This window comes from Eretmochelys imbricata, chromosome 6, assembly GCF_965152235.1.
Source record: "Eretmochelys imbricata isolate rEreImb1 chromosome 6, rEreImb1.hap1, whole genome shotgun sequence".
NCBI lineage: Eukaryota > Metazoa > Chordata > Testudines > Cheloniidae > Eretmochelys > Eretmochelys imbricata.
Window position 1 is genome coordinate 123,429,636 of NC_135577.1, and position 27,696 is coordinate 123,457,331.

At 43.7% G+C, this 27,696-nt stretch overlaps 1 protein-coding gene across 2 annotated transcripts in view; it reads right to left on the reverse strand.

Annotated features, from left to right (window-relative positions):
• The window catches only part of PELI2 (pellino E3 ubiquitin protein ligase family member 2), a 133,294-nt gene extending 106,963 nt beyond the window's left edge, over window positions 1–26,331 (reverse strand). The window contains exon 1 of one of the 2 annotated variants that reach the window (XM_077820746.1): window positions 26,183–26,331. In XM_077820746.1, the coding sequence (XP_077676872.1) occupies window positions 26,183–26,259 (77 nt within the window). In that variant the 5' untranslated portion in view covers window positions 26,260–26,331. The remainder of the gene's footprint in view (window positions 1–26,182) is intronic. The other variant, XM_077820745.1, reaches the window with a different exon arrangement.
• Between the last annotated feature and the right edge of the window lie 1,365 nt (window positions 26,332–27,696).

Below are 27,696 nucleotides of genomic sequence, written 5' to 3' on the forward strand. Positions count from 1 at the left end.
GACTTAGGGCTGGGTAGGGCCCATGCAGGAGAAGCGGTTCATCCGCTGGAGTGGGGGGTTCCCATCACTGCGAGCCACGGAGAAGGCGGGCAAGGGAAATCCAGGTGTGTTGTTGGAAGAAAAGATTAAAAATGTTCAGGAGCCTGGGGGAAAACTGTAGGATTGCTGGAGGAGCACAGTGGTGTCCACAGTGCCAATAGGACCGGCGGGCACAGAGACGCTGGTTGCATGGGTGGCATGTGCCCTGGAGACTGGTCTGTGTGGCCAGCCAGTGCATCTCTCTTCTTTGCATTGTCCTCAGAATGGGGAAGCTTAGGCTGTGGTGCAGCATGGTCCACACACAACTTCTCGCGCAACCTGGCACGGCTCAAGGAGGGAATGCTGTGCTTGGAGGTAGTCCATGAGGAGGACTTGCTCCGATGCTCATGAGCATGTTTGCAGCTCTAATGCTTGGGTTTGTCCTGCACCAGCTGAACGGGACATGCTAGGTGGAGCACTCACTGCCAGTGAAGGGCACTGCACTGCTCAGTCCACCAGTCTCAGATTGCACCGTGCACACGGCTGAAGAGCCACCTCCATGGGGAACTTACGGAGGCAAAGCAGACAAGCCTCTCAGGTCCACGGTGGGAAGGATCTACAGATCTCGCAGTGAGATGTGTTTCCCTAAAGCTGTAATGGCAGGGTTGGTGTTCGCTCATGAAAAATGAGCGAGGGCACGAAGCACAGTTTTTGAACCTCGAAATGCAAGGCATAGTCCCTGGGCAAGCAGGGCGGGGGGAAAATGGGCAGCGATTGGGGCAACTGAAGACTAACTATGCTACCTAATGCTAACTATACAAGAAAACAAGAAAAACTATATACAACAGACAAGAATTCTCTCCCAGTCCAAACCACAATCACAGAAGAACAGGAATTCCAACTACAACCATGTGTTGGAACTGAAGGGGCACTGACCTGCACAGCCTCATATAATCTTGCCTGGAACATGAAGCTATGTACAACGCATGTGCGGATCAACGGACACTGCTACAAAAATCGTATGGCCCTGGTGCATGTCACGCATGCATTCCCACATTTGGAACACACTTAGGGACCATCACTCAAAGAAGAATTCTTGAGTAAGAACTTATTTTGGTGCTTCACAGAAGACTATTTTACATTTACAGGATTGTTGAGATGGGACTCAGGTAATGGAGTAACCCCGTCTTATATATGGGGATACCTAGAGACCGAGAGGTCAAGTCAACTGTCCAAGGTCACACAGATTAAGACATTCATTGTTTTGGCATAAAAGAAACCCAGGTACAGAAGACATCCTCTCCCCCAACTCCATTTCTCCTTCTTGAGCACAAAAACAAACCCAGGAACAAGATAAGCATGTGATAAAAATGAAAGCCATTCTACATTATACATTGCTCTGCCAATCCTAAAAGTTAAATTATTGATCCTTTAAGCAAAGAGCCTTTACAAAAATGTTAAAAGCTCAGTACTTTAAACCCTGAAAAGTCTGCTGTTCACCAACTACTGCACAAGCTGTTGAGTCTGAACCTTACTGTGCAGCCTACTTTAGTATTTGGAGATTATTATGCAGTGTTAGCACAAAGTAGTTACCTTGCTTGAAAACTCACAACTCTTCTCCTTCCTTGAAAGTCAGTTCTCTACAGTTTATGAACCTGTCTTCCCCTAATCTTTTCCTTCCTCCTCCTATAGTTGAAGTAGTCCTGGAGATTTAACGGTGGCTGTCTACAGCATAGTCCAATAAGAGGCTATTGTGTGCAAATAGCTCAACATAAACCAACATACTAATCCTGAGTTATCTGAGGTTTATCTTTTAAAAGGTGAATTTATATAGAAACAGAATGAGTTACTGGAGAACTGGAGCAGAAGTTTCTTTGATATTAAAGAGTAACATTTGTTCATTCCCATATACAACTACTTTTAATCATAATGTTGATGACTGAGAGTACAATTAACCCAACTGTGACACTGCCCATTTCAAATAATTATGCTAATATAAATCCAGAGAAACACTCAAGTAGTAAATTTGGCCTTAAATAACTTCATGAAATAACAACATTAGCAATGCCTAGAAAAAGAAGCAGACTCAGACTTATTTCTCCCTTTGAGCTCATTTCATTTTGTCCTCTTTGGACAGATACAGAATTTGAGATCTGATGTCTACAAAGCTTGGTCTACAAGGGGGGGGAGGGGACAGTGTCAATCTAAGTTACGCAACTTCAGCTACATACTTAGATCTACTCACCATGGTGTCTTCACTATGGAGAGTCAACAGCTGACGCCCCCCTGTCGACTCCGCCTGCGCCTCTCGCTCCGGTGGAGTACCGGAGTTGACAGAAGAGCGCTCAGCGGTCAATTTATCGCGTCTAGACAAAACGCGATAATCCATCCCCACTGGATCGATCGCTGCCCATCGATCCTGCGGGTAATGTAGACAAGCCCCAAGTGAGTCAGCCGAGGAGGAATAACACCCCAGCTTGCTCTTGAATTGTGGGTGGGAAACACTCATCCTTCTCCTTAGACCTCTTCAGGTCTCTGAGATAATAGATAGAGGTGGACTGTTCCCCTCACCCCACTTCTTGAAATCAAGAGAGGAGAAGAGGAACGATTAGAGATCAAGAACCAAGGCTCATCAGCCCCTTCAGCAAAGGTGAACCCATCATGTTAGATGACTTATGCTGGCAAGAGAAGAGGAATAGGTGGATAAGACCCCAAAGAATATGCTGCAAGGGAAAGAACGCTCAGAGGAAAGGTTCACTCTAGCACATCTTTAGATCAGTTTCTTAAAGTATATCTGTGTGTGGTTGTGGGGTCCCCGTGTTCTCTAAATACCTTGTAATAGCTAATCTTTGCTCCACTGCTGTTTCAGCAGATCCAAGGTCCTCACTTTAAGAATCACATTTAACAATTTTGAGAGATTTATGACAAAATGTTGATTACACTAAGCTAATTCTCAGTTTCTAGGCTACATTTATAAAAATACTATCAACTGTTATGAGCACAGACCAATAAAATTGGAATGGCCCCTTCAATAGTATTTCCCCCGCTCATAACAATGGAAGATCAGGTATGTAAATGCCTTCCCATTTAGGGTTTCTGAGATGTAGAACAGATAGAGTTAGATAATTAAGGACTCTGCCGCTTATCCAATAAATCCATATCCACCCAGCTGTCTCTGCAATTGTGCTTCTCTTACTCTGGAAATCTGAACAGCTCGCTGTATACCAGACCAGCTTGAACTGTATGTAATCCCCTTTCTTTCCCACTCCCTCTCCACATGTTCATCAACTTTATTGTCAGCAGAATTGAGCTGAAAGACAGACTAGGAAAAAGACACCAGAGAAAACAAAAACCAGCAAGGGAAGAATGACCGAGTCAGTCCCCAACTATATGCAGTTATTTATGCTGTTTATTGGACAAAACATTGAACCTATATTTTCTGAACACAGTTATGCCAAAAAATTAGGGATAATACAGCTGACGATCCCTACTGCAAGACTACACACTGCCATAGGATAACACTGACTCAAGTCATTTTTGAATTCTCTTAAAAATACACGTTTATGAAGACCAAATTTGAAAAGAATTAAAGGAGGCAGTCAACTTGTAATCTGAAAGATTAAAGAAGAATCAGTTTAAGTTTAAAAATATTTTCAGATCCTACACCGGCCCCACCAAGTCGCCCTACCACTTTTTATTATTTCCCTCCACCCCAATGTTAGTTTTGTGGATGTTTTTTCTCCTTCATTGCTGGAAGTCTATATACGCAGGGAAACTGTTACCATTTTAGAGTAGCAGCCGTGTTAGTCTGTATCCGCAAAAAAAAAAAAGGAGTATTTGTGGCACCTTGGAGACTAACAAATTTATTTGAGCATAAGCTTTCGTGAGCTACAGCTCACTTCATCGGATGCATCCGATGAAGTGAGCTGTAGCTCACGAAAGCTTATGCTCAAATAAATTTGTTAGTCTCCAAGGTGCCACAAATACTCCTTTTCTTGTTACCATTTTGATTGTAAACTGACTATTCAAAGTGCTGTCAACTGCACAAAAACTAAAAAAAAATTCAGTTATAAGTATTAGGCATTAGTTTTACCATTAGAAAATGAAAAGTACAGAAGTGAAATTTTGAAGTTCACCTCTAAGGGATACAATTAACTTTGCTGATATAATATGGTGTACTTTTTTAGAGCAAAATATACATCTTTCGTTCCCTGAGCTTTTTAGGTTTGCCTAACAATTGCATTGCCACGGCTTACCTGCTCAAGACTTCAATCTTCTGGATGCTAATTTGTCACTTTTGCTCTTGTGAAACCAAAGAACAAAACTTTGCTGAATCTTTTGCACAATTAAGATAAAATATCAATTCTGGAACCATTTCATCTGGACCTACCATACTATAATATTTCAAGAGCAATGAAGATACACAATTGCCCATACAAAGGGGAATATAAAAATATTTACTTCAAGAGGCAGTAATTAAGAGATACTCTTGCATAGGATTCTCATGGAAAATATTTTATACAAAAGACTGCAATTCTATGCGAAATCAAATTTCTTAACACTAATGCTCAGTCTAGAAAATGCAAAAAGGGTGCTGCTTTATGCAGAGAGCTACAGCAATAGGATCTTCTCCAATGGAAGCATAGTCATGTGACCTGGCTGTTCCAAACCATATACATGAAAACACACAATGCAAGGTCACCAAGCCCGTATATCGCTACAGCTAGAGGAGACAAGAACAGAACTCCATCATATGCATTTCTTAGAGACCATCCATGGCCATAGGATGGGAGGAATATGAGAGATTACCTTCGGTAGGAATCAGTGTCTATTACACCCACTGATTAAAGATAAATGCTCGTTTGTAGAATACACTAAAGCCATGAAACCTTTGTAGTTTCTTGTAGTTCATCTCTTTTCAATTGCAAATGTGGGATCTGTGACAATGCAATGAAGCATTCTGTTCAAGCAATGTGTGACACCCAATTTCTCTTCTCCCACAAAAAAAGAAACAAAAAATCTAAGGGTAATATGATGCTAGTTTTATTCAGTGTTTTCCGTCAACCACCAACTAAGACATTCACCGCAATGCACGCAGCAGCCAGCAATATTAGTGGATGGTGATGTGTGTATTAAGGCAAGGCCTTTGTTCTACCTGGGACAGCTGGCTGGCCGGCCGGCCATTCCCTATGCTGGAGTGGTGTGTAGAGGATCCATCCATATCTCTCTCTCTCTCACTGAGACACACACACACACACACACACACACACACACACACACACACACACACCTTGCTATAGGAGAAAGGCTATTCATCTGACCATTAGACACCAAGTACCTATTTAAATACAACTATAATTGTTTGATCCAGCATTTGGACAACTAAGTACTGATATAGTTTAGGAAAAAAAGATAGATATGTAACTTTTGCCATTACTGATAACTCAGAACATAGCAGATAAGCAAAATCCCTCTAAAAATGAAAGTACAATAAATACACGCATAGAGAGGACAAGAGAAAATTAGTTTGCTCAAGGCAATAGATTTTGAACCTGCATGCTTTTAATTAATGACTGTATGCAGCGTAGTTGTAGCCCAGTTGGTCCCACGATATTAGAAAGACAAGGTGGGTGCAGTAGTATCTTTTATTGAACCAACTTCTGTTGGTAAGAGAAACCAGCTTCTGAGTCACACAGAGCTCTTCTGTGGCTCGAAAGCTGGACTCCCTCACCAACAGAAGTTGGTCCAATAAAAGATATTACCCCACCCACCTTGTCTCTTTAGTTAATGATTGACTTTCAAAACAAAACAAATGTATGCAATACGCTGCTACACTAAAAAAGGGGGTTCCAAAATCTTGTAATATTTTAAATTATGCTTCTAACTTAAAAAAACACAACACTTAGATTAGAAGCATTAACATCCACTTATGTAAGTCTGACTATACAGAGTACCCAGCATAGCTGTGATTCCACTTTGCCCAAATGGGAAATGGAATGGCTGAGTGCTTTGGGATGTCAGATTAAGAAACATCTGAGTCCTAACCTGATGGGTAAAGGAGGAAGGACGACAGATGGAAAGTGTGGAGAAGGGCAAGAAGTGGATAGGACTGATGTGAAGTTAGGTCATAACACAACTAGACAATACATTTAACTCAAAGTTCAGGCCAGGTTACTTAAATTAAGTACTCGCCTATTCACCAGCAAGCAAGATGCTTTCCCTGACAAACAGTATTTAAGCAGTCAACTTTGACCATTTAAAACTTTCAGTGAAGAGTGTTATTTTTCTAATCCTTATGGTTGCACTTATCTTCTAAATGCAAACAGCTATAGTCCATCTTTGTGATTCTGCACACAAACAGCTCTAGCACTTCTACTCCTGGCCCATAGCTTTTCCAAGCAACAGACCAGCAAAGTCAGACTCTGGACACTTTCACTCTGATGTTATTTGGGAAAACAGAGCAGGAGAAGAGGCAGAGACCTGGAACTACTTTGTGGAGGTAGCTGATATAGTGGCTACTAGGGCACTGGACAGTAAATCAGCAAAACTGAATTCTAATCCTGACTGGGCCACTGATCCACATAACCTTTGGAAAACCACTTCAATTCTCTGTATCTGCAAAAAGAAAAGGAGTACTTGTGGCACCTTAGAGACTAACCAATTTATCTGAGCATACGCTTTCGTGAGCTACAGCTCACTTCATCGGATGCATGCTGTGGAAACTGCAGAAGACATTATATACACAGAGACCATGAAACAATACCTCCTCCCACCCCACTCTCCTGCTGGTAATAGCTTATCTAAAGTGATCACTCTCCTTACAATGTGTATGAAAATCAAGGTGGGCCATTTCCAGCACAAATCCAGGTTCTCACCCACCCCCCCAAAACACAAACTCACTCTCCTGCTGGTAATAGCTCATCCAAACTGACCACTCTCGTTTCCCTTTCCACTCTTTGTAGTCTCTATGTAGACTGCAATCTCTTACTATCCGTGTTGGTATCTAGTACAGGGTTCCAATCACAGTTTGGACCTTTGCGCTCTACTGATACACAAAATTTACAAGGGAGGCAGAGTAGATGGATTTAAATAGAAGTTATATAAGTAAGTTTTAAATCAGCAACCAGGAAACCTTGATTTAAATAAATTTTAATCTAATTTTGCTTTTGTTTTCATTTTCCTAAAGAGAAGTTGACCCTCATTGGTTGCTAACCATTAAAACATGTGGATCTGTAACTAAGTGTGGTCTTTACACTAATTTTGTTACTTTTTGCTAACTAGGAAGTACAATCTACGCACAATTATTTAAGAAATTGTATAATTTTACATATATTTATTCAGATTCTTAATTTTTTTACCTTAGGAAGTGGTGATTCATTTGTTTGAGATTTTTTTTTTTTTTTTTTTTACTCATGATTGTATTAAGCTGCATTTGTATGGAAATTGGAATTCAATTAAAAATGCACAAAAAATGGCATTTTAAAATGGTTATCAGTTAAATAGTTTAGTGTGTAGGATATGAGGATGAAAACAGGTTCTGTATTTAAAAACCACCAATATATTAATCAAGAAAGTAGCATCCCTAAGGAGATCCTGACAGACCAAGGAACCCCTTTCATGTCAAAATTAAAGAAAGACTTATGTACCCTACTCTGCATCCAGGCCATACGGACCTCAGCCTACCATCATAAACAGATGGACTGGTCGAGCGGTTTAACTGTACCCTTAAAAGTATGATCTGGAAGGTGGTAGCTCAGGACGGAAAAGACTGGGATACCCTTCTACCGTATCTAACGTTTGCTATATGGGAAGTCCCCCAGGTGTCCACTGGTTTCTCTCCCTTTGAACTACTATATGGCCGCCACCCACACGGACTATTAGATATTGCCAAGGAAGATTGGGAAGAACAATCCAACTCAGGAAAGAGTGTCATTGAGCACGTGACAGATGAGAGAGCGAATAACTCGAGTAACCCCTGTAGTACGAGAACATTTGGAAAAAAGCACAAGAAGCCCAGTGGACATATTACAACCGTCAGGTGAAAGTACGGAGATTGCAGCCAGGGGAACAGGTGATGGTGCTAGTGCCGACAGCAGAAAGTTGGCACGGACCATATGAGATAGTGGAAGCCATTGGGGAGGTGGACTATAAGGTCAGACAACCAGACCGCTGAAGGTCAGAGCAAATCTACCACATCAACTTACTGAAGCCCTGGCGTGACCGAGAGACGTGCCTGGTCATTCAGGGTGCTCCACCTCAGAGAGACGACCCACAGGAGCAGGTGAAGATATCTCCTGAGTTAACTCCAAAACAACGAACAGAGGTCATTGATCTGATCCAACGGAACCAGGACATGTTCTGTACTCAGCTGGGCCGTACAACACTGGTCCAACATCATACTGTCACCAGGCCCGGAGTAAGGGTGACAATAAGACCGTACCGGATACCAGAAGCTAAAAAGGGAAGAAATTAGGACAGAAGTGAAGAAGATGCTGGAACTCGAGGTTATTGAAGAATCCCAAAGCCAGTGGTCCAGCTCTATCATCCTAGTTCCCAAGCCTGACGGCACCCTGAGGTTTTGCAACGACTTCCAGAAGTTGAATGAAGTATCCCAATTCGATGCCTCTCTGATACCACACATTGACGAGCTAGTTGATCATTAGGCAAAGCCCGATAACCTAACCGCCCTGGACCTGACCAAAGGATTTAGGCAAATTCCCCTGGCCAAGAATGCCAAGGAAAACACTGCCTTCTCTACATCCGATGGCCTGTTCCAATACACTGTCCTCCCTTTCAGACTCCATGGGGCCCCTGCAACATTCCAAGGACTTATGGACAAATTGCTGTGACCCCATGCCAAGTATGCCGCCACCTATCTAGATGACAGTCATCCATAGCCCTGACTGGGAAACGCACCTAGGAAAAATAGAAGCGGTGCAAGACACCCTGCGAAAGCCGACCTCACTGCCAACCCTCTCAAGTGCATGATAGGACTAGCTGACGCCAGATACCTTGGGTATGTAGTAGGGAGAGGTTTGGTGAATAAAGTGAAGGCAATACAAGGTTGGCCTCGACTAGTCCACAAAAAGCAGGTCAGAGCATTTCTAGGGATAGTAGGATACTATCAGAGATTCATTCCTCATTTTGCCACAAGAGCTGGGCCACTGATGGATTTGATAAAGGCTCGGGGCCCCAAGATAGTAAAGTGGTCTGATGTGGCAGAAGGAGCATTTGCAGATTTAAGGACAGCCCTTTGCGGCCATCCAGTACTCATAACCCCAGACTTCAAGAAGGAATTCATCCTACAAACAGATGCCTCGGAGGTAGTGCTAGGAGCCGTCCTTTCACAGATGGCAGGGGAGGAGGAACACCCGATCTTGTACCTCAGCAGGAAACTCCTCCCCAGGGAACAAAAGTACGCCGTCGTTGAAAAGGAATGTCTGGCGGTAAAATGGGCTATGGAGACTCTCCGCTACTACCTACTGGGGCGGCGGTTTACCCTCGTGATAGACCACACCCACTCCAGTAGATGCACAGAAACAAGGAGAAGAACGCAAGAGTGACTAGGTGGTTCCTATCCCTGCAGCCCTTCCATTTCCTGGTACAGCATACGTCCGGAAGCCAACACAGCAACGCTGATGGCCTATCTCGTCCCAAGTAGCCCAACCCCATGGTGTTGAGCAAGGGGGCGGATGGGGGGGGAGGAGGGGAATATGTGATACAGCATGGCTAGAGGGCAGCAGGAGCATGTTAGAAGGGGGCCTTATTTCCTGTAGAGGGAAGAAAGTTTTCTATAAATTAAAGCACCTGAAGCCCATTAAAGCACTTGAAGCCAGTCACATGATAAAAACCCCCTGCTTCAATCAGACAAAGGGAGGAGTTGAAGCAGAGTGGATTGGTGTTGGAGCAGAGAGCAGTTTGGAGGGAAGCAGAGGAGAGTTTGGAGAAGTGCTGCGGTGGGCTAAGACGACCAAGACCCTAGGTAAAGGGACACCTGGTTTGTGCAGAGGGAGGGCAGGAAGCCCCACAAGCTGAAGGGCAGGAGAGGGAAGTAGTCCAGGGGAAGGAACCGCTAGTTCTAGTGGTTTACCGCTATCCCTAGGGCCCCTGTCTGGGACCCAGAGTAGAGGGCGGGCCCGGGTCCCTCCCTCTCCACTCCCCTCCTCTAGACACTAGTGGGGCAGTTGATACCCCCCGTTCAGGGGCAAAAAATGGTGCCCTGAACCCCCACCCAAGAAGAGAAAGCGCGAGACCCATCATAATAGTGCCAGCAATTTGCTACACCAGATGATGTCAAAAGGACCTTGAAGCATTAAGACCATACAGCCTAACTTCCCCAAGGAAACCGGAGGTGAGGAAGAGGGAAAAGGAGATTATATTGTTTTCTTTGGGTGGAAGTCTGACACCACTTTGATCAAGAACCAAATGGAGACACAGCAAAACCTTATCTTTACAAAGCAAAGTACAGGGCGGATTTGCCCCATGCTTGCCACTCTCTTGGCAAAGATTACTCATCAAAGCTAGTTTGAGAGAATGAAGAACAGTAGAAGTTCTCAATCTGAGGGGCTCATTAAGCCTAGTTAGATCATCAAAGGGGAACAGACTGATTAAATATTAAAAATATACATAGCCCCTTCAAGTAGCAATTCATACCTGGGGGATAACGAAAGCAGAATCCTCAGGAAGACAGTAGGTCCAAAATGGCAGCCAAATTTGAATAGGGACCAAATCTTTTTATTCTAAGAAATAAAAACATGACCTGTTTATGATTCGATGCTACACCCTGACTTATTCCTGAACCTCCATACTTTTAGAAGGATTAACAGAAGAGCCATATTCAAACGGCAGAACTGAAGTCTACCTACATTGTTCAACCCCAACATCTGCTCTCTCATATAGCCAGAATAGAAAAGTCGGATTCTTAATCAACACACACTCCTCCCAATACATACTCTTCAAATGGTTCTACAACCCCCAAGCAGGTTATATGAATCTTAAAGTAGAGACCTCCAGAGGCAATTTCACTGAGACCTCCACAAGCCTTTTCCAGACCTAAAACATGATTATATTTCAAGAAAAATAAATCAGAAAGGCAATATAAATTTCTACAAAAAAAAAGATGTGTTGACTTAAGTAACAGCTTCATTTTAAGTGCCCCACCACAAGAGATAGCAAAATGGTAGAACTCACTAATTGCCTCTTTTGTATTAATTGGCTAGGGTATGGAAATAAGCTACTCCTGCAGTTATAATGATTCAAACTGAACTTTTACCATACTTAGTATCCAGATGGATCGCTGGAGCAAATTAAAGGAGGAAACCAAAGATAAAGGACAATTTCAGTTTTACACTATTCAAGCAAAACATGTTATGCCACACAGTATACTTATGTCCAACAGCTGCGACCAGGGAGACAGTTGCTCCTTCCTTTATTTGCAGGTTCTACCACCATATTTTAGTAAGGTTCCGTGAAAAAAGGGCCGCAAGAACAGAACACTGCATAAAAATTCATAGGCAAGAGGGGAAATGATGAACAGAAAGGGCATTAAATCTAGTATGACACTGAAGTGGTGCAGCAACAAACATTTAATGGGGGGGGGGGGAGACTGCATTTAAAAAAAAAATCTACATAAAAGATGCTTATAATCATTTAGACGGGTTTTGTTTAGCACAGTGTGTTAGGAGTTATGACATGCGTAGAGGGAAACGGAAAGGGCTGTCAGACAACGATCACTTTATTAATACATAGAACTGAAAATCCTATGGAAAGGAAGACATGAGAAAGGCAAAACAAGGACACTGGACCTCAGAAACTTGGATTTCAACAACTCAGAAAAATAGTAGGCAAGGTCTCATGGAAAGACCAACTAGGAAGAAAAGGAGTTGAAGGGGGCTGGCAGTTCCTAAAAGATGTAATACTAGAGGCTCAACACCAAGCTATGCCGATGCAGAGGAAAGAAAAGAAGAGCCACAGGAGGCCAATGTAGAAGGAGGGGCATGTAGCCAGGGAGTATACATGGGAATAGCACAAGTCTGTAGGGACAAAAATCACAAAAGCCAAGGCAAAGAATGACTTAATATGTCAGACAAACAAAAAAGATCAAAGACAGTGCGGGTCCACTGCTCGATGGAGAAGATGAGCTAATAATGGAAGACAATAGGAAAGCAGAGCTGCTCAGTGCCTACTTTGCTTGTCTTCTCACAAAAAACATGTGACCTGACGACTAGCAAAGTTACCATAGACAATAAAGGGGAGGGTGTACAAATCAGGATAAGTAAAGAACATGTTAGAGATCTTCTGACTAATTTGAATATATTCAAATCAGTGGAGCCAGATGCTATTCACCCGAGGGTACTGCAGGAATTACCTGAAAAAAATGTCGATGCCACTGGCAAGAATATTTACAAACTCATGAATGACAGAAGAAGGGCTAATGTAGTGACATCTTTAAAAAGGGGGGGGAAGGAGGGGCCATGAAAATACAGACCAGTCAGCCTGACTTCAATTCCTGGAAAGCTACCAGAGCAATGTATAAAACATTCAATTTGTGAATACCTGGAGGATGAAGGGGTACTCACTAGCAGCCAGCATGGATTTACCATGAACAAATCATGCCAAACGAGCTTAATTTGCTTCTTGGACAGGATAACTGATTTGGTGGATGGGGGAATGCAACGGACCTAATATACCTGGACCTCAGCAAGGCTTTTGACACAGTCCCACATGACATCCTGATAAGCCAGCTGGAGACATGCAGGCTTGACAGAAGTACCATTAAGTGGATACATAATTGGTTAAACAATGGCAAACAAAGAGTAACTATGAATGGAATGATGTCAGATTGGAGGGAGGACTCAAGTGGGGTTCCATAGGGATCTGTTCTGGGTCAGGTGTGGTTTAATATCTTTATTAATAACCTGGATATAGGTATAGAGAACATACTGATCAAGTATGCAGATGAGACAAAGATGGGGGGGGCTGCCAATACGTTTGAGGCTAGAGCTAAAATTTGGAGGGATCTTGATATATTGGAGAACTAGGCTATAGACAACAAAATGAAATTCAACAAAGACAAATGAAAGGTGCTCCACTTCAGGAAGAAAACCCAAATGCACAAATACAGAATGGGGGGGGAGGGACTGGATTGGCAACAGCACTGCTGAGAAGGATCTGGGAGTTGTGGTGGATCACAACCTCAAGATGAGTCAGCAAATGTGAAGCTGTTGCAAAAAAAAAAAAAAAAAAACACACATGTAATTTCAGGTTGCATTAACAAAGGCATAGCATGCAAGTCATGGAAGGTAAGAGTACTGCTCTACTCGGCACTGGTTAAGCCTCAGCTGGAGTACTGTGTCCAATTTTGGTCACCAACATATAGAAAGGATGTAGAGAAACTAGAAAATATCCAGAGGGGAGCGTCAAGGATGATCAAAGGGATGGAATGCAAGACATATGAGCAAAGGCTTAAGGACCTGGGTATGTTTCATTTGGAAAAGAGATTAAGGGGGGAGGATATGATAGCGGTCTATGAAAGGCTGCCATAAAAAAAAAAAATGGAAAAAAGTTGTTCTCTTTTGCCATAGAAGACAAGAGGCAATGGGTTCAAACTATACTACAGCATAGCAGATTTAATCTCAAAAAAATCTTCTTAACTGTAAGAACAGTAGGTCAATGGAACAGACTGCCTCAGGAGGTTTTGGAAGCTTCTTCACTGGAGGTTTTCAAAAGGAGGCTGAATAACCATGTGTCTTGGATGGTTTAGACACAACAAATCCAGCATGTTGGCAGGGGTGTAGACTAAATGATCCTTGTGGTCCCTTCTAACCCTATGATTGAGCTCAGGCTTTCCAATGGATGAATGGCTATTACCACCAATACATTATGTTTAATGTCTAAGAGTTAACACAACACAGGATTATATGCAAGTATCCTCCAAATGATTATTAGTTGGTAACAACTACATTAATTTTTTTTTAAACTACTAACTGAACCCAAATTGAGTTTCATAAAATACAGTTCTGCACATATAATATTCCATCACTGGGTGCCATGTTCACTGGCTCAGCTACTTTCATATCAGACATGCTCAGTTTACAAGTAACTGAGACTGCCTTTTTTTTTTGCGCACAACTGCCAACCCTGCAAACTCTGCTTGAAACTTGGAAGCTAGACTATGTTCTTTCTGGCCTGGGGCTGAATAAAGATTCTGCAAATGGAATTTGGCTAACACTACAATCCAGCTTCCTTCTCCCTGCCTGTGTTCACTCTGCAATGCCAACAGTAGTAGTGAAAGCTTATTTTTGCCAGGACTCCCTGAATACATACAGGGACCAGATTGTAAAAATAACACTCTGTTAAAGCAAACCAATCACTTCTGACCATGATGGCTTTAAATAATTTCTAGTACAGTAAGGCCATGTGTAATTGTCCTCCTGCCCTAAAAGAAGTTTTATATTCTAAATAGCAATACACTGACAGAGACCCATTACACAATTTTAATTCTATGGAGGAGAGTTCTGATGCATATAAGTTACTCAAGCTTTGCCCTCCTACTTTATGGAGTCAGAAACCTGATTACATTACACCCCTGAAATGGTTACAGCCTGTGTTTTCTTATGGAGGAGTGGTGTTTGACCTTTTGTGATTTTTCTGGTATGTGCCTTGAGATCCTTGCATGGAAAGACATTTAAAACATTACACTGGGTCCTATGTGCAGCCAGTTCACAAAACTGGTAGAAGAGTAGATACATGCTTGAGTGCCTAAGCAGCTGGAGGTTTGATTATGCAACTGTAGAGGGAGATAAGGCAGGGCTGGGTCAGCAGTCTAATTGCAGAATTTTGTGCTACCATATTAGAGGTGATGCCGGAAGCAGAAGCAGAAGTCCCTTTTTCTCCCATAACCAATAAGGGATGAAAATGCTGCAAAGATAGCATATTCAGCCCCTGAGAGTAAGGGAAAGGACTGTATCACATCTTTCGAGTGCTTCTAAGAAAGGGGTGTTTAGCCCTCTTTAGATCATAGGAGCATTAACTACTAGGTAGGCCAAGTGAGGAAGATTTCAGAATTTCAATGGCAATTAGGGCTGGCTGACAACAATGGGAGTTGTATGTCTTAGTTCCCCTAAAAAAGTGAATCAGGCCAAGGGCATAGAACTTAAGTTGTCCAGCAAGACTGTGAAAACAGACTGTAGATTTGCCTGTGAGAAGAGGACATTGCATCCACAGCCAGTATCAGAGGATGCTGAAGATCAAAAACCTGTAACTTTTTTTCCTTAAATTTTTAGTTCTCTAAATGCAAGGTCACAGTTCCAAAATAACTGGCTTGTTAGTGATGGTTAAGAGCCCCTTTCAAGATTCACATTTACTGTTCTCATTAACCCAGACAGGATTAAGGATAAAATCTGTACATTCTTCTTAAAAGCAGGATGAAAAAAACAAAGCAAAGACTAACCTGGGAATATTCCCAGAAACTGAAAACCAACTGCCTTATACTACCCACACACACAGACACGTTAAGAGAAAGGAGGACAGAAGCTAGAGACAGAGCTCTCACTTCATAGTGACCAGAGAAACCATTCTACCTTCCTATTCAGAACAGCAAGTTTCAGATGTGAGAACTAGCAGGGGAATGAAGACATAATTGCCACAAGGATTCCCAAATCCTGTCTGAAAGATTCCCTCACATTCAGTCTTCTCAAGAAGAGTAGGAGCGCACCTTTTTTATAGTACCCTGAAAGTTGCAGCTACTTTCTGTTGGAGGTAGAACAAACTGGAAAGGAGGACAATGTGGTTTGAGGCACAACAGTACCTCATTGGCCAATCTGCCCATGAGGTTTAAACATAAAAATATCCATCTACTCCAAAGTGAAGGATTCGTGGTATAAGACATGCAAAGAGGAAAGAGTTTTTCAGTTGCTAACATCCTTTTCAATAATACAATCTCATCTATGAAAAGAGAATTCCCATTGAGACAGGAGATTGTAGAATCAAGATTCTAGAATCATGATTTCAATGAGTCAATGCTTAAGTTAGTGAGTCAAAATAAAGTCAAGCTGCTCTATGTGAAAGAATGCAGCTGTGCTTAAATGAAAGTTTCAGCCCATTAACCTCTGTGCCCAAACTAAACAGAACATATAGTAAAGAATCTGCACATTTGGTCTCTAGTTTATTTATAATATATAACAAGAGATTTCAACCTTTATTACTGCACTTCAGTTTGTTTAGTTTCTTACAGTAACTAATGGTCTTCACAATCAGTACCTCTGTCATCTGTGGTGACATTTATATGCCCTAAAGGGAAGCAATTCATCTGTTAAATCTACCTGCCCATTAGCCAGCACTGAAAGTATGCCCAGTTGAAAGAATAACTTATTTCATGACAGAATGTACCAACTTACTAGATTTTGAAATAAACTGGAGTATAAGCCTATCAGACTGGAAGTTAAATTTCAAGCCTTCTAAACACACATCACTGCCATTTTAATATGAACAACAGTCTTGTAAAATTGTCATTAAGTTTATCAACTAAGGGACAGGGTTCTACTTGATTCTTCGTTTCATAGGGGGTGGGGGAAAGAGGATGGATATGATGGCAAAAAATTTCCTGCCTTTAGCAACTAGAATTTTGCAAGAGTGGTTTAAATACAACAGTGATTAAACAGTTGAAATCACAGCACTGAGGTACCAGACCACACTATTTCTTGGCCTTCTTCCCTCTAACACATATTGTACATCAGTCACTACTTAACTTCTCACTTGCCTGTTCATTTGCCTCTCCCACATTATCTTTGAGGAGGCGGTGCACCATATTTCAGCTTCATACTTGTCTCATGGTAATATGAGGACACCGAAGCAGCCAGTTGTACAGATAGATGACTGCTATAGCTGAGGTATAACTGTTGTATAGAATGCTGCACATAACGGAAGACCATTCCTACTGCAATGCCAAGTACTTATAGGAGCACATGTTGCCCTCAGGCCATGCGTTAGCCATCAGCAGTGTAATGTATCAGAACCTTTCCCATGCCAAATGAATACATGTGACCAGTTCACTCTTCATAAGGCATATTAATCGTTATCTAAAGTCAGTCAAGACATGTGATGTGCCCAAGTGCCACAACAGTCAGGACTGTGAAAACGGAAGTCAGCAATAAACCACTTCTATCAGTACAAATAAAAAGGAGGATTTCCTCACTGCTTTCCCCCAGAAAAAAAAAAAAAACATAGCCATTGCTACCAAGAAACAGTCACATTTACAAAAGTTTCAGAGTAGCAGCCGTGTCAGTCTGTATCCGCAAAAAGAAAAGGAGGATTTGTGGCAACTTAGAGACTAACCAATTTATTTGAGCATAAGCTTTCGTGAGCAACATAAATTGGTTCTCTAAGGTGCCACAAGTACTCCTTTTCTATTTACAAAAGTGTGACATGATTAGTTCATGCCTAACCAAGAGCCAACTTACCTCAAACAGCCATTTTATTGACATAAATCCCTCAGTGTGCTGAGGTACTTCAACATCCATTTTGACCGTGAAATGTATTTCAAAAAAGTTGACACTGAGTCTGCACTGGGCACTTTTAAAAAATTTCTTTTAGCTGAATGATGAATATCTCCCATCATAGTCTAACAATTGTGGATCATTTAGTAAAGGTTGCAAGTGTGCTTCCATGACAAATAGCAGAGCCCCAGATTCCCCCACCCCATCCAGATTATCAAGAAACAACCAAAAACATGGCCTGGGTCAACAGACTTGGGTTAGCTGGGCTCACACTAGTGACCTAATATAGCTGTGTAGCCAGTCCTTTGAAGTTACAGCTAAGGCTCAAGCTTGGGCTCTGAAGCCAGGAAGAGGGCTTCAGAGCCCAAGCCTTAACTTCAAAGTGCTGTCTACATAGTTTTCGTATGCATTAGTTGACATGTTAACTAACAAAGTGTTAAAACCCTAATGTAGACAAAGTAAACTATAGGTTTAACTCATTAGCTGGTAAAGGTAAATCCTAAGGGTTGTTAGGTCTATCAGCTAATGTTTAAACCTCCAACTTGCCTTGTCTACACCAGGAAAAAAAATTAGTTTAAAACCTGTTAAAATCCTAGCGGAGACATAGCTATAGAGAATGTGTCACTTTGTCAAGACATATTTAAATAAGTCTTTTTAGAATATCTTAAGACACCACAGCCAAAAACTGGTCCTCAACTGCCATTAAGGCTCCAGGGGAAGGGTGTTTATTCTGAAGAGGTCAGCACAGATGAGAGATTGATTTGCTTGCCTCTCACCCATCTGACAAATATCAGTCATTGTATACTAGTCTATTTGGGGAGGTTTGCTACTAATTAAGGGCACAATGCTTTTGATCTAGTTTTGTTTGAGGGTTGAAGGAGGGAGCAAGTGTTTGACCACATGTACATACCGTAAGACCACTCTGATCCCCACATTAAGGCTTTCCGAATCCCTGTTGCAGCCTTCTTCTAACAGGCCACTGTAGGGATGACCATGTCAACAAACTTGAGCTTTCTCTACAACACAAGAGAGATTTGCCTCCCTTCTCCCAACCAATCAAGATTTACGACAAGACCTCCAAGAGAAGCCTCTGCCTCTCTCCACTAGGCCTACCACATGGCAGTCTCCAGACAAGAAATGGGAAGCCGGGCCTTTCCAGAGTAACGAACTCTGCACAAGCCTGCCAGTGGGAAGATATCAAAATGCACCTTCCCCACCATCTTAGCTAAGTATCACTTCCATAACACTCCCTATGCTCACAGGAATTGGGAGCAAAGAATCACTGAGACGTCAAAAGTTTTGTGCTTTGCTTCAAGACTTAATGGACGCTAGGATTCTGACAGTATGCCTGTTCTCATCACTTTTCAGTGGAGCCCAGTGGATTCTTACAGTATCCATACATTTATGAAGTCCAGTTGAATGCAGAAGGCTGCGCACCACTGATCTTACCGACAAAAAGATAAGCACTTTGGCTCTTTACCTAGAGTGCAGTAAATAGGAAGGCCAGGAACCCAGAAAATAAGTTTGTCGGACTTGTTTTCTTCTGAGTGAATGCAGATTATGTCTTCCTTTTTCTTTCCAAATACAGAATTTATTCTGCTTCCCTATGTGTGATGGGCTTGCCCTGGACGGGGAGGAGGCGCAGAATTAGAGTTTACTTTTGGAGTGCATCCAACTTCATTTTCTAGCAAGTATTAAACATGCAAGGTGTTTGATATTTTGCTGAAAGTTAAAATCCACATATATTCTTGTAACAAGTAAATCAGTCTGAAGTGATTGATGTTATTTTATGTCACTAGCTGGGATTTTATACTGATGTGGCAATGCAATTAATAAGGTCAGCTGTTAGGCACAGACCAAGGTTCTAAGAGAGCCAAAAAACAAGGTATACAGCAAAATTCTGTCCTATTCCTATGACACCTACAAGAACCAAGTTAAAACTATATTTTGTTTATATTAAGTTTAAAAAAAATAAACTTTTGCTCTATCATGCTGCATGCTAGCTTTTGCTAAGTAACCATGTAGTCTTATTGCTGCAACCGTCATCCTTCCGTTAGCCACTTCCTACTGTTTTACAACACACTTTGATGCATCATGTCTAGAGTTCTATTTAGGTATCATGCCCACCACTATGGTATCTGAGTGTAATTCCACTGAAAGCTTTTGAGAGGACAAGGACCATGTCTTCTTAACCTGTATAGTTTACGGAACATGCCTCCACATAATAAACTATTTCCATGAAGTGCCCACCCACAAAGATCTCAATGACCCTACTGCTAGTAACAAAGAAAAGAAAAGCAGCTTCTGCAGAACTGACTCCTTCCAGCTGTGACTTTTGAACAAACCAACTATGTACACTCTTCTCTTCACCAATACAGTAAGCACTAAGTAAAACACGTTGAACCCATTGACCACCATGACATTTGCCAGAGAACGGTTCTTATGTGGAAACCTAGGGTGATCTATTAAATGAGACCTGATAGCAGAACCTGAGCTGCTCGAATATTAAGTTTCAGGAAAGGCATCTATGCCATATATTCTGTTCTACAGAGGTAAAAAGTGTATAGAAAAAGAGTCAAGCGATGAAGCAAAAAAGCATCACACAACACACAATGAGGCTGAAGTTTTAACTAATAACAAGGTCCCACGCAGTCCGTGGTCACAACATTTGCTGCAGAATCCACTGCTTGCCACAGAAATATGCTCAAAACCATTTTTTATTAAGTACCCAGCCCTCCTGGTTGCAAAGAAGAGTTTGGAGGCTGTGTAGTCTAGTGGATAGCATGTTGACTGAAACTCAGGAGACCTGGGTTCTATTCCTGAAAATGACATAAGAACATAAGGCCAGCCATACTTGGTCAAACCAATGGTCCATCTAACCTAGTATCCTGTCTTCCGACAGTAGCCAATGCCAGGTGCTTTGGAGGGAATGAACAGAATAGGCAATTGAGTGATCCATACCTTGTCATCCATTCCTAGCTTCTGGAAATCAGAGACTAGGGGCACCTAGAGCAGCGTTTCTCAATCTTTCCAAACTACGGTACCCCATTCAGAAGTTGGATTTGTCTTGTATTCCCCAAGTTTCACCTTACTTAAAAATACTTGCTTACAAAATCAGACATAAACACACAAAAGTGTCACAGCACACTATTACTGAAAAATTGCTTTCTTTCTCATTTTTGCCATATAATTATAAAATAAATCGACTGGAATATTGTACTTACATTCCATGGCGATAGTTATCTGAAGCCCAAGCCCTGCCACCCAGGGCTGAAACATGGAACTTAGCTTCGCGAGGCCCCCTGTGGCATGGGGCCCTGGACAATTGCCCTGCTTCCTACCCCCTAGCGCTGCCCTGCACTTGCGGCCCCTCTAAACCCATTCCACAATCCCCAGGTTGATAAACACTGATCTAAATGAGTTGAGTAGTCCCCGGAAGATCTCTGTGTAGCCTCAGGTACATGGTTGAGAACCACTGACCTAGAGATAGGGATGTAAAAGGTTAACCGGTAAGCATTAGGCTTACCGGTTAACCCACCTTAACCGTTAACCCCCATGCCACCCAGAATGGCCCCAGCCGGCCCTGCACCACCCAGAGAGACCCCAGCCATTGGAGCAGCACCACCCCAGCCGCACCGCCGGGGGACCGGCCCTTTAATCAGTTTACCATTTAAATGAAATATTTTTAATCATTTAAACTGTAAACTTTTTAAACAATCTTTACATCCCTACCTAGAGCATGGGGCTGCAGACCTGACTATCCTGGCTAATAGCCATTCATGGACCTATTCTCCATGAACTTACCTAGCTCTTTTTTGAACCCTGCTATAGTTTTGGCCTTCACAAAAGCCTCTGGTAACGAGTTCCATAGGTTGACTGTGCATTGTGTGAAGAAGTACTTCCTTTTGTTTGTTTTAAACCTCCTGCCTATTCCTGGTTTTCCCAGTCACCTACGGGGTAACCTTGAACAAATCACATCTTCTCTCTGCCTCAGTTTCCACAACTGTAAAATGGAGATAATGATACTTAGCTTCTCTATAAAGTGCTTTGAGAACTACTGATGGAAAGCACTATTAAGACACGAAAGAAGTGTAGGCCAATGCCTGAAACAACAGCTGTAACAAATTTTTTATAAATAAATAAAATAAATAGTTAACTTAGGTCTATGAACAAAAAACACTGGCCCTACTTACAGGATGGGGGGCTCTATCCTGAAAAACGTGACTCTGAAAAAAAGATATGGGGATCATGGTGAATAACCAGTTGAACATGAGCTCCCCAGTGCGATGCTGTGGACAAAGGGGCTAATGTGAACCTTGGATATATAAACAGGAGAATATCAAGTAGGAGATGGAAGATTATATTACTTGTATCTGGCACTGGCATCCACAATTCAACAGGATGTTAATAAATTGGAGAGGATTCAGAGAAGAGCGATGAGAATGATTAAAGGATTACAAAACATGCCTTATAGTGATAGACTCCAGGATCTCAATCTATTTAGTTTACCAAAGAGAAGGTTAAGGGGTGACTTGATCCAAGTGACTTAGAATCATAGAATATCAGGGTTGGAAGGAACCTCAGGAGATCATCTAGTCCAAACCTCTGCTCAAAGCAGGCCCGATCCCCAATTTTTGGCCCAGATCCCTAAATGGCCCCCTCAAGGACTGAACTCACAACCCTGGGTTTAGCAGGCCAACGCTCAAACCACTCAGCTATCCCTCCCCCCCAAAGGCTTACCCCGTGATCACATTAACAGGCTGACAAGGAAACACAGCTATCGCTAGGTACAGTCTCCGATAACGTTCAACTTTTGGCATTACGTATAGTTTTCCCAGTGGAATATTTGTCTTTGATTGTTAGATTTAATTCATACGTAGAACACAACCTAGTTCATAACACTATTAAATGTAAGGTGAGCAGAGGTGGGGGTAGAGGAAATTTATTTTCTTAATATAAGGATTATATGCAATGGTTTGCAGAGCAAGTTAGCTTCACTACACAATATCAGTTTATGGTCACCTAATTTAAACCAGTCTTAGAGCACTCATGAATAAAGAAAGTTAACCAGCCTGCGGAACTCATTGCCAGGTGATGCGGTAAAGGCCAAAAATATAACTGAGTTCAAAAAAGTATTAGATAAGTTAATGGAAGATAGGTCCATCAATGGCTACTAGCCAAGATGGTCAGGGACGTGCAACTCCACGTTCTGGATGTCCCTAAACCTCTGAAACCGCAACAGGATAACAACTGATGGATCACATGAAATTGCCCTGTTTTTTTTCATTCCCTCTGAAGCATCTGGCACTGACCACTGTCAGATACAGGATACTGGGCTAGATGGCCCATAGGTCTGACCCAATATGCATAACATCAATTTTTTCTATTTAAGCTGTTTAAATAGCATTGTAACCATTAAAACCAAAAGAATATTTAAGATTCTACCTGTTAAACAGGTCATTTTATTACTCTTAATTAAGCAATTGCCACAAGGAGAGTTACACTTCTGATACTTCACTTTTTTTGTCATTTGGAGGTGTTAAACCTAATCCTCCAAAAATGAGATTATCTCATTCAAAACCTTGTTACCTGGAATTCTTCCATTTCATACAAAGGGAATAGGAAAATTCAAAGGTTATTCTGCCTACTTTTTCAGAATGCTGAACAGATGTTCAAACTGTTCTGAGAGTTCCCAGCAGTGATTCAGCACTGAGGTTGGAAAAAAAGAAAATACAGCTTTATGCTATTTATGGCACTACTTATAGTGAGCAAGTGTTCTCAATTTGAGCTGGGGTGAGATGGGTATGCAGCATATTATATATTCATAATTTAGTGCCTTAAACGCTGACAAAATGGAAGATGTACACAATGGAGTAATTTTGTTTCCTAGCTTTGTCCCATCCCCACACCATTAGTCTACTAAATAACGTTGATGTGTTTTAACATGGTTTGAAGTAGTCAACAAAGGCAAATCTAAACATGCCAAGACACAGCTAAGGCACTACCAAATTAGAAGAGTTACACACCTGAGTAAACTCTGTTGAGTGGACAGGCCCTTGTTACATTAGAATCAATGTAGTGCATAGATGTTAGCATCTTGTAAAAAGGGCTTAAGAATATTCAGTTTGTATAGAAACACCTCAGAACATTTGGAAAGCAGAAAACAGGATGTCCCCTAACCTATTCAAACCAATTTCATGTTTACTGAAAATCTCATTACTATAAGTTTCATATTAAATATAAATGCATGGCACTAAAGGAGGAGACATTTGCTTATATCAATCAATAAGATCATCACATTCTATTATTTAAAAAGCAGAACAGAATCTACCAAATTAAGTTCAGAGCCAAATGTTTTACACTTATGCACTCCCCAAATACTGCTAAATATAGCAAAGCAGCAGAAAGGGGAATGTGTTTCCAGCTGAACACAAAAGCATCTGTAGCACATCATCAATGTATACAATATAATTTAATTAAAGATTTAACAGTGCACTATGGTTCTACAGTGAGAGACACAAACTGTTTCACAGCTAAAGTTATCCTCCATTCTCACCACACCACCACCACCAGTACACCTTTTCCTGCTCTTAACAGCTAGACAAGGAGTTTTCCAACTGAAACTGCTGCAATAAACAGCTTTTCTACAATTTACACTTTTCAAAGATTTGTAATTGCATTTACAGCAGTAAGAAAAGGAGGACTTGTAGCACCTTAGAGACTAACCAGTTTATTTGAGCATAAGCTTCCTTGAGCTACAGCTCACTTCTGAACTCCACTCCATAGTAACTATGTCTTGCTATATTATTCTTGTCACCACACACACATTTCGTGTCACTTTAAAAACCACCCCATAAGACACAGACACTTACAAGAGCAAGATTAAAAGGCTTTTCCTTTCTGTTGTATTTTAAAATCCAATTAATTGCTTTTCATAAGAGATAGTCTAAAAATGATTAAGGCTTTCTACTTCATTCTAGTAAGCATTTAACATATTTGTAGTGGGGAAGGCAAATTATTAATACAGTAATTGTTCAGGAACTCTGCCTCATGGTCAGTTTTAAAACTTTATGTATTTATTTGCTAAAAATGTTCCCCCTTTGCTGAACATGCATTTAATTTTTATAACTGTAAACGTATGCATCTTACAGGGTTCTCTGGGGCACTCAGTGAATAAGGCTTACATGCCTTATGTTCATCAGTAGCTTCTATGATGTTCAACAGAAAAGCTTCAAGCTCTAACGGCAGGGCAGGAACATTAATACCAAGCCGATTACTTTAAGATCTATATCAAGCTGAAAAAATAAACATTTCCACTACGAATCTGAATGTAAGTAAATGCCTCTTCCTCCTCCCCTAATTTCATCATCTCCCCTGCAATCTGGAAGAGAGGGACAATATCTATCATATGAACAAAGATGCCACTAGAAAATCTAAGCAGATGAAGGGAAGCTTTTAATTGTTGAAGTGTAATGATTGCATGCAATCTCCACCTACAAACTGCAGATTGCACAGAGAAAGGTAAGCAAGATCTCTTCGCACACTCCATAATCAGTGTTTAGGAACTTTGGTGTGGGGGTGGGGAGGTGTATATCTTTGCACTCGTCATGCTGCATGCTTAGGAACTTTGCGTGTTTGCTGAGGGAGAGCTAGCTTTGCTCGGGTGCCATCTACAGCAGCTCCAGTGCCATGGGGACACAAACATGCTGCTACCTTCCCAGCAGTGCAGGCCCCACAGCTCAGCACACCGTGGCCAGCTCCCCTGAGAAAAAGGGTCCATGGAACCAGCTCAGTCATGATCCCTAACCATCCATAGCAGGCCCTTGCCTGAGCCAAGCTGGAAGTGTAAATCCGCCCCACAAATCCGCATTAGGCTAATGGGAGACAGACCGACAGACTGAGAGGCTGCCAGCTCCCGGGGAACTGCATGCGCTTTAGTTACGCGGGGGCACGGATCACTTACACACACACACACACTCACTCCAATGGAAGTTGTGCCTCGGATCTGGAGCAGGAAGAGGCAATGCACCAGCCCAGCAGCAACACCAGGGCAACACCAGAGCCAGCCCTGCCCTGCCCGTAGAGATCATCCCCCAGGCGAGCCGGGAAGCGTTCCCCTCACCCGCACATCCAGCTCCCGCCGCCGCCAGGGGAAGAGGGATGCTCCCCCCCCCCCCCCCGCGCGCCCCAGACCCTCCACGAGCAGCCCAGAGCTGGGGCACGGGGTGGGGGAAGCTTCCTGCCCCCTAGAGTTTCACCTTCACAGCCCAACAGGAGACAAAGATCCCTGCGCCACCCCCCGGAGGGCGGGGGGCGAAGGGGGAATCCCCCCCCCGGCGTCTCCCCCTCAGCCCCTCCCCCCTCAGCATCGCGATCCCCCTCAGCGCCCTCACGGGGACCTGAGCCTCATCCCCCCCCCCCCCACTCACAGATTCCCTCCCTGAGGCGTTTGACCCCCCCCGCCTCGACTCTCTCTTCACCCCCCGCCGCGCGCGCGTTCAGGAACCCGCTCCCCCCCTCCGCGGTTCCCCCCTCAGCTCGCCCACCGAGCTGCCCCTCAGGATCCCGCCCCCGCCCTTCTCCCCTCAGGATCCCACTCACTGCCCCGCCCCCTCGGATGCCCCCCCCCCCCCGGCCGCCCCCTCGGGGGCCGACCCCCCCTCACTCACCCCAGCACCACCAGCTCCCCGTACTTGACGGGCTCCTTGTTGGGGGCGCAGTGCTCCTCCTGGCTGGGGGAAAACATGGGGCCGCCGCTGCTGCTGCCGCCGCCGCTACAATCCCATCGGGAGGCGAAGGGGGGAGACCGGAGCCGGCTCCGCGCTGCGCCCCGCACTGAGCCCGCGAGCGCCCGACAACAGCCACTAATGCCGAAGGGGAGGGGGGAGGTACCAACTCGCATCAGGCGGCGGGGGGGGTGGAGGTGCAGCGTTGTGGCTGGCCCAGCTCCCCGTCGCCTCCCCCCCCCCCCAACCCACGCGCTGCCCGCGGGCGGGGGGAGGGAGTCACCCTTTAGCCGCCCGTCTCGGCTTTCCCTCCCCCCCTCCGGGGACCGCAGTGGTACAGCCCGCTCTGTTATGTAAACATAGAGTAAGCAGACGGGGCAGCTCTTAAAGGGGCCGCCGGCTTTAGCCGACGCTCCCCCGCCTGCCCGCCGCGAACCACTGCCGCTCGCAGGGGGGACGAACGGGGCTCGAGCACCGGCCTCCGGAGCATGGGGTTCTAGATCGGCCCCGCGTACCAGCGAGGTTCTAGAGCCTCGCCAGCCAGGGAGAGGGGCAGGTTGGCGGGGCTCTAGATCGGCGGCGGGTTCTAGCTCGGCAGTCGGTCCACCTGACGCTGGAGTTGTGTTCTAGATCAACACCCCCCACCCCCACCCCCATCGCCCCACTCCAGGGCATGGGTTTGAGACTGGCAGGCGCTGTGCTCCACGCCAGGGTGACCGGGGTCATTATGCCCCCCACCCGTGCCAGAGCACGGGCTCTAGGCTGGCATCGCTCCCAAGTCCCAGCCTGTCAGAGCAGGGGTTCTCGCTCCGCATTCAGGTCACAACGCCCCCCAGCGGGTGTTCCCGACCAGCGTCCTCTTCACCCACACCGGAACAGCTGTTCTCCATCTGCATTGCCTTTCCACCCGCACAGCGCGGCAGGAGTTTGAGGTCAGCGTCCCCTCCATCCCACACCAGAGCGGAGGTTCTAGGTCCCCAGCAACTACATCGCAACTAGCAGTGGGTTACAGATCACTGACACCTTCCTGTCCAGTCAGAGTGGTGGCTTCTAGACCAGCCAGAGCACGGCTTCCAGATGGCCAGCACAACCAATCCGGGCAGGATTCCATATGAGCAACAGCCCATCCATGTCCCGGGTTGTAGATTGATGGTGCAACTATCCAGAGAAGGGGATCTATATTGCAAGCGTAACTACACAGAACAGGGAACTCTACATTTCAGGTGCAAAAGTGATCTGGAGCAGGAATTCTGATTGCTGGCAGAGCCAACCAGAGCAAAAGGTTTTAGATTATTCTTTCAAAGCAGGGATTCCAGTTTACCATCATCACAACCCAGAGTGGGGAATTCAGGCGACCAGCACAGCAACCCAGCTAGATCACTAGCTGCATGTTATATGCAAGTGCTGGAGAACAGAAGAGCTCCCCTCTTCTGATGAAGTGAGCTGTAGCTCAAGAA